This window comes from Puma concolor, chromosome A1 (genome assembly GCF_028749965.1).
Source record: "Puma concolor isolate L17-30 chromosome A1, mPumCon1.1.hap2, whole genome shotgun sequence".
Taxonomy (NCBI): Eukaryota; Metazoa; Chordata; class Mammalia; order Carnivora; family Felidae; genus Puma; species Puma concolor.
Genome location: NC_141667.1, coordinates 129,507,298 through 129,523,608, shown reverse-complemented (window position 1 = coordinate 129,523,608; position 16,311 = coordinate 129,507,298). Strand labels below are relative to the sequence as shown.

At 43.7% G+C, this 16,311-nt stretch overlaps 1 protein-coding gene and 1 long non-coding RNA gene across 2 annotated transcripts in view; one reads left to right on the top strand and one right to left on the bottom strand.

Moving 5' to 3' along the window:
- The first annotated feature begins 5,628 nt into the window (after positions 1-5,628).
- On the top strand, positions 5,629-9,058 carry LOC147584467 (uncharacterized). Its single transcript, XR_015250112.1, has 3 exons — positions 5,629-6,649; positions 6,786-6,851; positions 8,911-9,058. It is a non-coding gene; the product is annotated as an uncharacterized LOC147584467 (long non-coding RNA).
- Positions 9,059-10,806: 1,748 nt separating this feature from the next.
- SAR1B (secretion associated Ras related GTPase 1B) overlaps positions 10,807-16,311 on the bottom strand; it is a 28,299-nt gene continuing 22,794 nt past the window's right edge. Inside the window, exon 7 of the mRNA XM_025923680.2 lies at positions 10,807-16,021. Coding sequence (XP_025779465.1) covers positions 15,905-16,021 — 117 coding nt within the window. The 3' untranslated portion in view covers positions 10,807-15,904. The remainder of the gene's footprint in view (positions 16,022-16,311) is intronic.

Here is a 16,311-nt window from a genome sequence, read left to right as displayed (position 1 = left end):
GTTCTCACCAAATTTCTGTCTGCAAGATGGGGTATGGGGTGCCATCTGCTGCTTGCCTGGCCCCAGCCCAGATGCCTCCACCTCCAAGTCCCAAAGCACACAGGGCCAGGACCAATCCTGCAGTCCCTAGTCTTAGAACCCTAGACCTCTTTGTCCCCAGGACACCAGTGACCCCCTCTCCATGGCCCTTTGGCCCTTCGTGAGCCAGCAGAGAGAAAGATCTTTGCCTTCAGGAATAGGGAGGCTGTTAAAGGGACAAGAGACCTCCTGAGAAGATAAGGCAGTGATTTAGGCCTGTGGGGCATCCACCCTGGGTAGGGTAAGTGAACCAAGGATTTCCAGGCCCTGCTGTCCCCTAACTGCTAAAGCAAGGAAGGGAATCACTAGTGGTTTGCAGAGGGAGTGCTCCGTGTTCCCAGAGACGGCCTAAGTGCCTCTCCTTGCACCTCTGGCTGTGCCCAGAAGTGCCAGAGGCAGCCAAGGCCCTTTTCTAGGAGAGGGTTTCAGGACTCGGAGTCACTGTGGACCCATGCCAGAAATGCAGGTTGCTCAAAGTGGTCTCATGCTAGGCTCCCCTTCATATGAGACCTCCACACTCCAGCCTCACCTGACCAGGCTCTTGAGGGCATCCATAAGGGCCAACTCCTCCACACTCTGAGCTGCAGCTGTCCGTTAGTGTCTGCCTCAGCCACCCACTCTTCATTACCCTGAGGAGAAGCACAGGCAGGACACAAGGCATAGTGATCACTATTTGGGGGTTGCTGATAAAAGAGGAGATCATGAAATAGGGATTTTAGGGCAGCCTTCTGGGGTTCAGGCAGACTTACTGCCAAGAGTCAAAAAGGGAGAAAAGATGGGCTCAGTCAAGCAGGCAACTTGGGCCAAGCTGAGTGTATCGGGGTGGGGCTCAACACCCAGTGCTCCAAGCCAGGTCTGGATTTCAGAAGCATCCCTGCCATCCATTCTAAAGGCAACTGGGTTGGGATGCTAAAGCCCTGGTCCCGGTTTGTGAGGGAGACCTTCAGTGGGTTAGAATGTAGAGTTGCCAGATTTAACAAATAACAGTTTTGGACACACAGTGAAATTAGAATTTCAGACAAATACTGAATAATTCTTTAGTACAAATATGTTCTTTATTAAAAAAAATGTTTAATGTTTATTTATTTTTGAGAGAGAGAGAGAGAGAGAGAGAGAACATGAGCATGGGAGGGGCAGAGAGAGAGGGAAATACAGAATCCGAAGCAGGCTCCAGGCTCTGAGCTGTCAGTGCAGAGCCTGACGCGGGGCTCGAACTCATGAGCTGTGAGATCATGACCTGAGTTGAAGTCGGATGCTTAACCACATGAGCCACTCAGGCACCCCAAGTACAAGTATGTTCTAAATATTGCATCCTGTATTTTACCTGGAAATCCTAGTGTGAGCCTCTTGTCCTCCAATTATACTGGGTCCCAGGTAGAGGAGCAGTGTGGTGAGTGATTTGCCATTGTGTATATACACTGAAGCAGATCCAAGACTGTCCCCACAGCCCTGAAATTCTCACCCTTGAAGTTCGAAAGCAATGGAAAGGGGGATGCAGCCACGGGCAAGGACATCCAGAACCCATGCTGCACCTGTCTAACTGTGCTAGAGCCCCCTTTACATCTCACATGCCAACCCAAGGCTGAACAGAACCTCAAGGTGTCCTGGAAGGGATCCTGCTCGCTAGGATTTGAGGCCCACAGACCATTTATTTGCTGACTCAGGTCAGCATCTAAAACGTTTATATTGTTTGCTATACTATTTGCTATAGCCAAGAGCTATAGCATGCCTGTCAAAAGATAATGGATAAAGAAACTGTGTTAGATTCGTGCACTGAAACATACCCAGTCTTGAAAAGGAAGCAAATTCTGACATACGAACTTTAAACACATTTTGCCAAGTGAAATAAGTGATTGCAAAAAGACACATACTACATGATAGAACTTCTGTGAGGTACTTAAAGAAGCCGAGGGGTGGGCGCCAGGGCTGGGGGCAGAAGAGGTGGGGGTTGTTCAGTGGGTATGTTAGCTAGGACCCAAAGGGGAGTTACTTGGATCAAAGGGCTGCAAGCTGTCAGTAGGAAGGAAGAGGGGGGAGGAACAAAAGCAGGGAAAGATTGTGTCTGTTTTAGAGAACAAGCAGTTCCCACCAAGGAGATGGAGGACCAGGTGTTCCACAGGATACTCCATTGTAGGAGCAAGTTCGAGCTGAACTGGAGCTGAGGACTTGCAGAGAAGCCCAGTAAGTTGCCCTAAAGTTACCATTTACTCATTCTAATATGAAGATTTCCTATGGGTGGAGGGCTTTTCAGCCAGTTTTGAACAAACTGTGTCTGCACTAATGTTGGGAAATACTAAGCATGTGCAGTTGAACCCAAGTGTCTAAGTCACAAAATATGCGTTAAGTTCCTTAATGTATCAAGCTCCCTGCCTCGTTCTGCAGCATACTGAATAAAAGTCTCCTGTACTAACCCTAAGAGGAGACAGTGCTTTGACAGCTATCTCCCTGTCTCCTTACTTGTGACAAGTTATAAAAATTCTTTGACATTTCCTTGGGTTGTGTTCAAATTAATGCTCCCCCAGCAGCAAACCCCGAGTTGAGTTACATGTGTGGAGGCAGGATAGGGGGTTCTGGGGGTCTGGTGCATGGCATATGGTTGACAGTAGTGTACTTTACACTTAGAAATTGCTAAAAGAGCAAATTTTATGCTATGTGTTTTTTTGCCCCAGTTAAAAAAAAATAGAGAATACTATGGGGGGGGGGTGGGAATCCCAGCTGCATTCAACTGAAGAAATGGAATCTGGGGGGTTGGCATAGTGGAGAATTAAGAACCTGTATTTTGGTCCTTTCTGGGCCTCAATTTCTTCATTTTTTTAATGAGGATGAGAGTTCCGGCTGGGCCCTCCATGCAAGGTGTCTGAAAAGTGAAAGTGGGCATAGGCATCAGGTGGACAAAATGAGAAGTCACTGAAGGTGTAAGGAGAAGAGAAGAGGAGGTCTGACCGATGTAGCGTTGGCACACTGACCAGAAGTGAGGATGCCAGAGGGATCTGTTTACTAACTCTCACTTCCGGGAATCTGAGCCGGCAAAGCCTGGTTGTTTACAAGTTCTCCTGGGCCTCCCTACCCCCAGCCAGGACAACTGTGGTCTGGGGTCAGGGAAGGGACTGACCAAGTGCCACTCTTTGGGTGGGGGCTGAAATAGGGGGTGGTTATAAAACATCTGGTGGTCATCAGAAAAGCAGCTCATGTGACACCTGTGACAGCTGCCTGGGCCTGAGTTCTTTGGCAGCCATCCTGTACACCTGAAACCTTGTAACCCAATAACTAGTGAATAGGACATCCCTCCTGTACCCCACCTCCACCCCTTTGTGCAAATAAGGAATGTTCTATTGCTAGGGACTGAATGTTGTGAGCAACTTATTAAACTTGTAAGAGCAGCTGGGGTTTACAGGAGAAGCCAAGGGAGAAAAGTGACTCAGCAAAATAAACCTTTACCCGTGGGTGTTCCAAACTCCCATTTTGGGGATATGGGTGGTGACTGCCTGGTTCCAGTGGCAGATGCTTCATTCCATAGCGTTGCTTCCCATGCCAGCCATAACATTCATGCCCTTAGCATACAGAAGGAAGCCTAGGAGGCTTGGGAAAGAGCTCAGGCAGGCCTAATCGCTGTCTCATCCAATGTTAAGTCTCAACAATGAGTTAACATCAATGGAAGAGCTATGTGTCCTGTAGAAGCATCAGGAATCAGAAGGATGTTCAAATCTCAGGGACTGCCCCCACCCCCATAGGAGCACTTTCTTCTAGTCAAGAAAGGGTGTGGGACTGGCACCAGCTTGCATCATTAATCCTGGCTCCTGCTTGGCCCTCTTCTGAAGGTCTGCTTCTGGGTGACAGGACCTCAGAGTTTGGGAGTGGTGCGATGTGAAACCTCATGTTACAAACCACTTCTGTAGAAAACCTCTGAATTTTAATGACAGAGAGACTGTCATTTTAAAAAGCAACCCAGTGCTGGGGTACCTGGGTGGCTCACTCAGTTAAACATCTGACTTCGGGTCAGGTCATGATCTTCCTGTTTGTGAGTTTGAGCCCCATATTGGGCGAGATCGAGCCCCATTCTGGGATTCTCCCTCACTCTGCCCCTCCCTCACTCACATTCTCTCATAAATAAAATGAAATGAAATGAAATAAAATAATAAAATAAAAGCAACCAAGTGCTAAATCATCAGTGCTAAGAAAGTCTTCCTTAAATTCAACTATAATTCTCTCCTTGAAACTTGATGTTCCTATTCACGGGTCCCCCTGAGCACTGGAGCCACAGAGATCAGGTATAGTCCAGTGTTCACTGGACAGCCCTTTGGGCTATTTGATTAAGTTATCATGCCCATCTGACACTTCTTTGAGTTCAGTACTTTCCCAGGGGATTAGAATGGGGGGTATGCTCCTCCTTACCCCTACAATGACAGTTGTATTGCTTGATAGATGGAGCCACCAGACCCCCACACTTTTCAAGCAAAACCAGTCCCGGGTCAGAGGTTTGCAGAGAGAAGGGTCAGATGGGACAAATCCTGTCTCAGCTCCACCCCCCTCCCCCCCCCCCCCCCACTGCCAGCAGTATCCTCAGCAATTGATACCAGGGCTCAGTCAGGTGTTTTATAGGCTGGCAATCTCTGCTGTCTTAACAGCTTCAAGCTTGTTTTTCAGTTTTACCTCAAATCAGCATCTTCCCTGTTGTCAGTGCCACACACTCCTGTACACGTGTTCAACAATCAGTGTGGCATTTGAAGAAGGACACATCTATCCAGCTGGTCCCAACTTCAAATAGCATGTCCTGATCCTGATTTGATGGCCCCAAGAGCAGGCTATCCTGGTGGATCACTAGCTCCTACTGTGGGTTAGAAAACATGGTCATACATCATACAATATTGGGTTTTGGAACTGGTGTTAGAAATAACATGCTTACCATTACAGGTGAGAAACAGGTCAGAAGATGGGAAACAGGCAGCCCTATTTTCCTGCTTCCTCCTCAGGTCAGGCTTCATGCTCTCCAGTCTTCCCCTCCACTCTTGCCTTCTCCTAATACATTCTACACACAGTCCCCTTCAGGGGTCACCAGTCTCCAAAATTACAATGTGGCCTTTACTGCCATGCCCTTGTATTTGTTGGGTACCTACTTGGCACATCTCTCTCACTCCTCCGGCTAACCAGTTTGTACTCCTTCTGGTGGTGCCTGCTTTCTAGAAACCTTCGTAATGTTTGAGGGCCTTTTCCTTTGGCCTCCCACCATGTCTTGGGTATGTATGTGAAGCCAGGTGCCAGCAGGCAGGTGTTCAGGAAATGCCTGCTGACTAAAGGAAAGGCAGACAGGAAGTGGGGCTAAGCACCCAATCTAACACCAGCACAATACTTGGCAAGTGCCTGGTGATAAGTAATGGTTTCCCATATGTAAAGCTTTGTGTGTGAGAGGGAAAAAAAAAAAAGAGTGAGAGAACCCTAGTAGGGACCCTCCCTATTTTGCCCAGCCCAGCACTGGCACATGGAATGGTAGGCAAAGGCTGTCCAATCATCAGGTAATCGGAAGGGTCAGAGCATTGCCTCTCCAAGGAGGGTGGCAAAATGAGGCCCTAGAGAATCCAAGAGGGGCCCCACTGCCACCCAACTTCCAGAGGACTGATGATACTTTTTTTTTTTTTTTAGTTAGTTAGTGTATGTATGTATGTATTGATTGAGTGACAGAGCACAGGTGGGATAGGGACACAGAGAAGGGGGAGAAAGAATCCCAAGTAGGCTCTGCACCGTCAGCGCAGAGCCAGACAAGGGACACGAACTCACGAACCCCGAGATCAGGACCTAGGCTGAGATCAAGAGTCCGATGCTTTACAGACTGAGTCATCAAGGTGCCCCAAGACTGATGATTCTGAGCCTGGCCCCATATAGAAACTGAGGTGGAGGAAAACTCGGGCTGTTCTCTAAATAGCTTCGTGCTCCTGCCATCTGCTGCCAGGCAGTCAGGAAAGAAAGCATCATTGCAGTTTCCTGCAGGAGCTGTCAGAGCTGTGTCCTTGTGCAAAAATCCTACAAACAAGATCCTACCTACTTTGCTTCTCTGGCGCTAGAGCTCTCCAGCTCTGCCCCTTACCCAGTCGCGCTAGCAGATGTTCTCGAAAGTGAAGTCCCCGCATCCTACGCGCTCCCCGCCACCCCAACGTCCCTCTCTCCTAGGCTCTGAGGGCTGCCCGCCGCCCCGCCCCTGCCGCTCGAACGCCTCTCCCTCATAGGCCAGAGCTATCCGTGGTGCCCGGCCCCCGCCGCCTGAACGCGGCTCCCTCATAGGTCGGAGCTCTCCCCACAGTCCCGCTCCGCGCACTGGTCCCGCCCCTGCGTCCATTTAAAGAGTCTTCACACATACCACCCATCCCCTCCTTGCCGAGTGGCTTGTTTTGTGCGACGCTCCGTAGCTGCTCGTTTCCGCCCACGGCGCGGACTTCTTTAGGTAGAGGGACTTTTGGCCGCCTCGCCGGGCCCAGGCGACAGAGAAAAGAGCCAACGTGCGTGTGCTCCCTAGTGAGACCTCCAGAGGGAATGGCAGCAGGCCGAGACCCACACAGAACAGATTTGTACGTCCCCTCAGGTAGCCTGACGCCTTTTCTTAGGACATCCCCCAATTCCTTGTCCCTAAATCAAAGCCTTAACTGCCCTAGTGGTTCCTCGCCTATTTTGGTTCACGAACTTATTTGAGACCCTGATGCAAACTATCGTTTTCGCAGAAGAATATGCCCACACAATTGAGCACGAGGTTCTGCATCAAATTTCAAGAGGTTCAGCTCATTCTGGTAAGTCAGCAACTCCATGTTAGGACTTGAGGCGCCTGGGTGACTCAGTCGGTTAAGCTCCGACTTCGGCTCAGGTCATAATTTCACAGTTAGTGAGTTCAAGCCCCGCACCTCAGGTCATGATTTCCCAGTTAAGTTCAAAGCCGGGGTCGGTTCTCTCAGAGCTTAGAGCCTGCTTTAGATTCTGTGCCTCCCCTTCTCTCTCTCTCTCTCTCTCTCTCTCTCTCTCTCTCTCTCTCTCTCTCTATCAAAAAATAAAAAGACCTAGCCTGCCCCGAACACTTTTGCCTTTTTGGGCATAAGCCAGGGGCTATATTTTGTACGTAAATGTACATTATTAAATATATGGCTACCATTTGTTGAGTGTTTACTACATTTTTGCAGTACATTTTCTTAATTTGTCTAAAATGTATATTTACTTTTGAGAGACAGTGCCCGAGTGGGGGAGTGGCAGAGAGAGGGAGACACAGAATCAGAAGTACGCTCCAGGCTCTGAGCTGTCAGCACAGAGCCTAAGGTGGCCTTCAAACTCACAAACCATGAGAACTCATGAGCCATGAGATACCTGAGCCAAAGGCAAATGCTTAACCCCTCAGGTGCTCCATTTTTGCAGTACATTTTCTTAATTTATCCTTCTAACAACTTCTGGAGGTGGGAATTGTAATCTCCACCTGGAATTAAAAAGGTTAAGTCATTTGTTAATGCTAAAAAGAGAATTAATGGTGTTAAAACTCAGATCCCAGGAATAAAATTTAGGCCTTTCTCTATTCCTCCCATATTGAGAGAGGACAAGTGTTTGACTTTCCTCTTTCTGTTGCAACACAACTGAAGCATATCAGATGGTAGCTACTATTGTGGGTATAGAGTTGTTGAATCACTGTGTTGTACACCTGAAACTAACCTAACATTGTGCATCAACTATTCTCGATCAATCAATCCGAAGCATAGGACCCACTCCCAAAGCTAACCGTGGTTCATCATGCAGTTATTCACAAGTAAGGCACTAGTCCAGTTACCCTACTGTGATGTCTAAACCCCTTCCTGTGCCAAACTGTCTTAACAAAATGTGCTTCCTCAGCTAAAGTTAAATGTTTTCTGTCTTCTTGTAAATTACACTAATTTACTTAGTCTAGAGAATCTTTATAACAAAACAGGGTGGCTAGAGGCAATGTTTTCCGAGTCCAGGAATTTATTTTTACAGAGATGTCACAGACGTGTCTCAGAGGTGACAGAATTTTATTTGGGTCTTGAAGGTGAAGAATTGGGATAAGGCAAGTGTGTCACTCCAAGTGAAAGGAATGTAGGCCGGAGGGGGGCCAGGTGTGGGGCATGAAGTGGATTAAGAGGTACAAACTTCCAATTATATAATAATTAAATCACAGAGATGAAAAGTACAGCATGGAGAATATAGTAAATAATATAATAATGTATGGTGACAGATGGTGACTAAACTGTGGGGAGCATGAAGTAATGTATAGAATTGTCAAATCAGTATCTTGTACACCTGAAACTAATATCACATCCTGTGTCAACTGTACTTCCATTTTGTTCATTAAATGTTTATTTTTGAGAGGGCAAGTGGGGGAGGGGCAGGAAGAGGGGACAGAGGATCAGAAGCAGGCTGTTTGCTTCCAGCAGCGAGCCGGATGTGGGGCTTGAACCCATAAATCGAGATCATGACCTGAGCCGAAGTAGGAGGCTAAACCGACTAAGCCACCCAGGTGCCCCCAGTTTTTTTTTTTTTTTTAAGTGAAGTGCCTAGAATAGACAAAAGTCACCTTGGTTTTCTCCAAACTGCAGTCAATCTGGGATGGCTTCCCAATCAAGATATAGGTCTAGACAGACTTTAACCCCAACCCAAAGGCTAGGAGAACCCTAAAAATGGTTCTGTCACTTAGTAATGTTTGTAATCTCTGGAGTTTCTGAAATTTTGCTAATCCCAGATGAAATGGGACTATAATTCCACTACTGAGTTCACCTTTAGTTCCTTTTTTGCTCTCTCTCCCTGTCCTCCTGTACTTCACCTCTAATGATTTCTTCCTCTTTTTTACTTTTACAGCCATGAAATGTTTTTGACTAGAGGAATGTTTTACCCATTAACCCAAGCCCTTGGAATACAGTCAAGAAGGAAAGCCCTTCACTTCCTTTTTGCAACGTAAAGAGCTTGTTTTTAGTGGCATATTGCCATCATTGAAATCAGTGACTTTTTTTTTTTTTCAACGTTTTTTTATTTATTTTTGGGACAGAGAGAGACAGAGCATGAACGGGGGAGGGGCAGAGAGAGAGGGAGACACAGAATCGGAAACAGGCTCCAGGCTCTGAGCCATCCGCCCAGAGCCTGACGCAGGGCTCGAGCTCACGGACCGCGAGATGGTGACCTGGCTGAAGTCGGACGCTTAACCGACTGCGCCACCCAGGTGCCCCGAAATCAGTGACTTTAATAAACATTTTAAGTTGTTTGTTATGATGCCCCACATCGAAATCCACATTCTAAAGCAAGGGTTACTTTGTTTACCAAGTAACAGCCAGAATATTATTGATCTCTGAGGTCTAATTTTTTTCTTTCTTTCTTTTTAATTTACTTATTTTGAGAGAGAGGAAGAGAGAATCCCATGCATGCTCCATGCTCAGCCCGGCATGGGGCTCAAATCCATGAACCTTGAGATCATGACCTGAGCCGAAACCAAGAGCCTGTTGCTTAACCGACTGAGCCACCTAGGTGCCCCCCTTTATTTATTTTTTTAAAGTTTAAGTAATCTCTGTACACAACATGGGGCTCGAACTTACAACCTCGAGATCAAGAATCACATGCTCTTTGAACCAGCCAGGTGCCCCCTTCATGTCTAATTTTTTTTTTAATTCTTTTTTTTAATGTTTATTTATTTTTGAGACAGAGAGAGACAGAGCATGAATTGGGGAGGGTCAGAGAGAGAGGGAGACACAGAATCTGAAGCAGGCTCCAGGCCTGACACGGGGCTGCAATTCACGGACCGTGAGATCATGACCTGAGCCAAAGTCAGATGCTTAACCGACTGAGCCACCCAGGCACCCCTAATTTTTTTTTTTAAGTTTATTTAGAGAGCGAGAGTGTGCACGTGTGTGCATACATAGGGAAGGGGCAGAGAGAATCTCAAGCAGGCTCCACACGGGGATCCATCTCACAAACCTTGAGATCGTGACCTGAGCAGAAATCAAAAGTCAGGCACTGAACCCACTGAGCCACCTAGGCATCTCTGATGTCTAATGTTAAATTGAGGTAAGAGGCTTTGTAAATATAGGCCCTGACCATGGTTAATGAACTGAATTCCAGTTGAACCTGGTATAAGGGATGCCACAGAAACAGGGCCTTTTCTTGGGACCTTTGTTTTACAGCTTTAGGACTTAACCAGGTTTTTAAGCAATGTCTTACCTTTTTTTTTTTTTTAAGTTTATTTGAGAGAGCTTGAGAATGCATGCATGCATGCGAGCTGGGGAGAGACAGAGAGGAAGGTGGAGAGAATCCCAAGCAGGCTTCCCACTGTCAGCACAGAGCCCAATGCAGGGCTAGTTCACACTATGAGATCATGACCTGAACCAAAGAGTCAGAGGCTTAAGGGACTGAGCCACCCAGGCACCCCGAGCATGGAACTCTTGATCTTGGGGTCATGGGTTTGAGCCTCACATTGGGGGCAGAGTTTACTTAAAAAAATAAATAAACTAGGGCACCTTGATGTTGATAAAACCAACTGGTTGTCCTATTTTTCACACTTCAGTGGGGTCAACATTGTAACAGTCCTACTCCAGTTTGCCCAGAAGTTGTTTTCAGGCAAATTAGGCCTTGGTACTTAAGCAGATTCTTGAGAATCTTTGTATAAAGGGAATGTTCTATTATCTTCATAATTTCAAGTCCAAGAAATTTCTAATGAGCAAAATGAAAATTACAGCTGGATGATAAAAATGGAACTTGACACTCGAGTTTTTAAAGACCAGGCTGGCATTTTATTTTTCTATTCCCGACACTCAAATTCATAGGGGGTGAATGATAATAGAACATAATCAAAATAACATACAAACACAATTCAAGAACATTTAACTATCTACTGTAGCTGTTCTTTGTAAAATACATAAAGGTAAACAGAAACATCTTTATATAAATTATACTTAACAATCTGTATACACTATAAAACCATTGTTAAAATTCACACTGAGATGCTAGTGCAAGCAGTGGTGTACAAAAGTGCAAACAAGGTTAGTGATGAAAAATTTATCACTGACTTACCACTTCAACAAACTCTGCATTCAAATACTGAAGGCCTCACCATGGAAAACACTTTGATCACTTTTAAGGAATATGACTGCATTCACCCTGAGTGCTCTGGCCTCAGCATGGCAACTGACTGCAAGTTCAGTTTAGGAGCAGCACCAGGGAATAGAGAAACCCATGTGAAGTTGGCCGTTCTGATGTGAATCTTCACACTTGATAACGATCACAATTCCAAAGGCAACTTATATGTCAAAAGCTGTAGGATTATCACCCCCCTGTACCCCAAAATATTTAAAACTGAAATTAAATTGAATCCTCCCTTCCCCATTAAGATGTATGCTGAAGAATTCATCCACTCCAGTGCAGCTTTTCTAAAATAATTCTGTGTGAAATCACTCAAAATTCTGCACTAAAATCCATTTGGTTGGGGACACTCCTGAAACAAAGTTTACTTTGGATAAATTTGCTTACTCGAATTCCTTTTGATTCTATTTAAAAATGTGGTCAAAGCCCTGAACAGTATATCAGTGGTATTAAAATGCACTAGTTATTTAATGTTCTAAATTATGAGAACAAATTAGTTCGTTCAGAACTGCATATTCAATAGATTCTGTAGATTCCCTTCATACTTTTTTATCGAGGTATGGTGTGGGGGTGTGTGAGGGAAGATGGTTCCAGGATTCAGGAGTGGAAACATGGTTTTAACAAAATCCCAATCACTTTACACAGAGGCACAGTCCCATATTCTAAGACCTGTTAGTTCTTTCTTTTTTTGTTAAAAAGCACGAATTTGCATTTCAAAAGAACAGGGATGGAAGCATCACCATGTAGTTTTGAGAATTCAGACCTTAAATGAAGATAGACCGTTCTTCAAACACTTACATTTACAGCCAAAAAATTAGTTTATAGAAAACATTTAATTCCTTATTAATTTTGTATTAAGGAATTTATATTTACTGATCTCTATTTTTTCATGCTTTCTTGGAGATTTTTTGAAGCTTCATCAACTTTTACCTAGGTGTAAATGATCCAAACAGTATATTCTAAATAAAATGAGTACAAGACACCTTGAAAGAGTTCACTTTACATTAGCTATTCTCACTGTACTCCGGTCAAAATATATTTGGCAATGAAGCCTTGCATATTTTCATCATGTGACTAACGACTGAAATGCCACAGTGAGTCACAACCAATACAGTTTCAGAACACATAAACCTTTCTCCTGAAACTCTCAAATCATGCCAACTAGAATTCTACGTCTTTTAATGATGGAACTTGTGAAAATGATGGGTTTTGAATGTGGCTGATAAAATCATTTTGCAGAAGGCAACACTATTATCACAGCTATTACCCTATTTTAATGATTTACAAGTAGATGGTGTTCTGGAAAACACTATAAAGTGTGAGCCCGCTGGAAACTAACAAACACCATTGTAAACAACATTAAATTTGTACATATACATAGGCACACAAAACTAAAATTGACATCTATGTAGGCAATATCTGAATTCATACATCTTTGGCACTCAAACATACTGGGTCAACCAAGCCAATGGTGAAGAGTATTTTTTCATATACTTTACAAAATGTCTTGCCCCAATTTTTAAAAATGCTGTGATCTCCATTCTAAAAATTAACTGAGATAAAGACAAACTGGAATCAATTTAAAAAATTATCCGAAAGCATAGTTAACAGCAGTCCCTGAAACAGGCATGGGGTTAAGAATTTCATTAAAAATGAAAAAGTGGGCTGAGACTTAGTCTTTTAGAGTTTTAGACTTAAGATTTTAAGACCTCTTTTGAGCAGTGCCTGATATATATGGAATCCAATCTTGTATACAGCAGTGTTAACAACTACATTTCACACCTTACAGTGTAAGGTACAAAATTAACCTATGTACCCAATGCTACCATTTATCCCCAGAATACTCTGCAGGTGGACCTACTTGCACAGACACATACACAGTATGTTTCCCCCGTATGCTTCTACTGTTTTTTGCCATTCTCTTTATTTGCTGCTTTTCAAGGGGAGCAGTGACTCAGTGTATGGACTCTGAGGAGCTGGAAGAGCAAGATGGTAAGCCCAATGGCTTGGGGACTCTGCAGGCCCATCTCTCTGGAGCTGCGGGAAAGCCAGGTGCTGTTAAGTGCAACGTCATTTCTGGATGTTCAGACTGTAAGAATCTTACATCACTGGAAAAATATCCACAGTTTAGCTGTGGTCCACAAAGTGACTTTGTTTCTTTGATCCCAGTGTTAGAACTAGAATGAGAACTCTGGAGCAAGATATTTGGTACCAGAAAGCATTTTTCCTCTTTAGACAAACTAGTAAGCTTTCTCCTTTATACCAGTTTATGATACAGGTAACTGACTTTTCAATATCACAACATAAGGAAATAGTTGAAGAAAAGGTGTGTCCTGGTTGGTGCTGAAGACAGATACCAAAAATGAGAGGCAGGTACCTTTAATAAGGCCTAGTTCTGTTTAGTCAGGACACTTGAAATGAGTACTTTATTTAAGTAAGCTATATACCCAACACGGGGCTTGAACCCACAACCCCGAGGTCAAGAGTCACATGCTCTACTGAATGAGCCAGCCAGGCACCCCTAGAAGTACTTTAAGCACAGGTGGCAAAATAAGCCAGGAGGTTGATACATCATTTTGTACTTGTCCCACGGTGCCACTGAGGATTCTAAGCAGGGAGGAAGCTCGTATTTTTCATTTGGAAGGAAGCTTAAAGTGAAATAGAAGGGCCAAATTACTAAAACCAAATGTGAAATGAATGACCTTATTGGTTTGGCTACTGGTAATTCCTTCCAGTCATATTCATCAATCCTTATCTATCTACCTCGTATCTTACCTCATTGATGACAGAAAGGACTCTAATACATGGTTTGGAAAACAGCTACAGAAAACACTAATTCTGATATTAAAATTATTCTTGATGGAAGTGGAGCAATCTATTCTCAAAGGAATTGGTTACATACACTATAAATCTTAGTTTATAACCAAGAAATAACTATCTTAAGTTTGAGAGTCTTTAAAAATACATATTTGGCACTTTCAGCTTATTTGAGTAATTATGAGAATCTCTGACATGGGAAACAAAAACCCCTTCAGTTTCTTAGAAAATTGAAGTGATTTAAAAAACTAAAATTTTGTTAGTAAGTCTATCAGGCTTGCAGACACTATCACACCACAGGCATTACATCTAAAACAAAAACCTTGGGGCGCCTGGGTGGCTCAGTCGGTTGAGCGTCCGACTTCGGCTCAGGTCAGGATCTCGCGGTCTGTGAGTTTGAGCCCCGCGTTGGGCTCTGTGCTGACAGCTCAGAGCCTGGAGCCTGCTTCAGAGTCTGTGTCTCCCTCTCTCTCTGACCCTCCCCCGCTCATGCTCTTTCTCTCTCTGTCAAAAATAAATAAAACATTAAAAAAAAAAATTTCAAAAAAGCCTTTGTGGGAGGGGGGATGGGCTAAATGGGTAAGGGGCATTAAGGATCTACTCGTGAAATCAATGTTGCACTATATGCTAACTAATTTGGATGTAAATTAAAAAATAATAAAATTAGTTAAAAAAAAAAAAGCCTTTGTACTAAGAAGTAAGAGCTGAGAACAATTAAGAAAAAAAATGAAATACAAGTATTCATTTATTTCTACCAAGAAATAAAATGTGCCAAACAATGCAGAAAAGCTATAGATAGGACCAGAATCCTCACCCATCTCTGACAACTGAAGCGGAAGAGGCTTTCTTTTTCCTCACACATACAGGCCTCCACACTGAAACTAGGCACAAAGATCCTGCTTGTCCCCCACCCTGGGAGTACCATTATGTAAAAGGGAGTGGGGAGTACCTCTAAACGTGGGGAGCCTGGTGCCTGTCACTACTTTTGGTCAAAAGGCACAAATTAACAAACTAGGCACCAATAAGTTTGGAACGCTTCAGAATTAGACTAGAATGGAGCTTTAGAACCTGTCATACCCCAGATTAACCTTGTGTTGTACCAAAAGATGTGCTTTTCTTCAGAAGGCCGATCCCACAGCAACAAGGACATGGACCCCATCAGCACTACTAACGGTAGCATTACTGTTAAAAATACACATGATTCAGAGATAAATGTGGTATAATTTGCAACTGAACACAACTGGTCTCCTGGTAAACGCAAAAGCCTCTAGGGACTTAAACATTATTCTAAAAATTCTGAAGCCTTCTCCTTTCCCCACAACCTCCTCATACGTATGATGTTGCTCTATGACACATTAAAATGAAACATCTGCCCAACAAAGATGCCAAACATTAGGGTTTGTTTTATTGCATGACGTTTGCATAAGAAAAAATATTGAAAACTGTAAGGCATCATGCAATCATCAATAAGCTAATTATTAACTGTACACTTAAGATAGGTGGGCATATAATCTAAAATTTAAAAACTAGTTCCAAAATAGTACATAAAAATTTAACATGATGAGCTTTTAAATATGGTTTACATTTGTAATTTCACGTTGTTAAAAAGTGCTTCAAATGTACTGCTGGAAAGTTGTTCTTTACAAATGGCGCTGGGGGTAATGTCAGATTATAAACTGTAAAAACTAATTATTTTTATGGAATTAGAAAGCTAACATTGTGATATTCAAACTTACATTGAATTAGTTTTAAATTTGCACTCAAATTAAGTTGATATAATATAATATTAATCTAAAAAACATCTGTTTTCTAACCAACAAAAGTCTATTGAATTCAAGTTATGCATGTTGAGTGATGAAATCTCTGAGTAGGCCTGAATGGTGAGACCTGGAACTGATGCAGGTTGTTGTTAATCAATGTACTGTGCCATCCAGCGGAAACCTTCGCCGTAACCTTGCCTTTTCAGCACGCTGCACATGAAAACTTCTAAGGGTCGGGCATTCAGTTCTTTCAGTGATACGCTGCCCTAGAAGGGAAGACAGACATTATGATGGATCACTCCTTTAGGAAATAAAAGCTCCACTTTACAGCAGAATTGCAGCTTATACATCTTAGAACAAAGGGTGACTGTGCTAAGCCATGGGTGTTGGGCATACAAGTCCCCTAGACACACAGGAAACCTCTCTCTTCTCAGTGGGGAAGAGGTGAGCTTGTGAGGCACACAAGAATGAAAATAATCTTTGACTTGAAAAAAAAAAATGACCCAACCTGGCTTCGCTAATATTAAAGACAAACATTTTCTGAGTACATTTATGA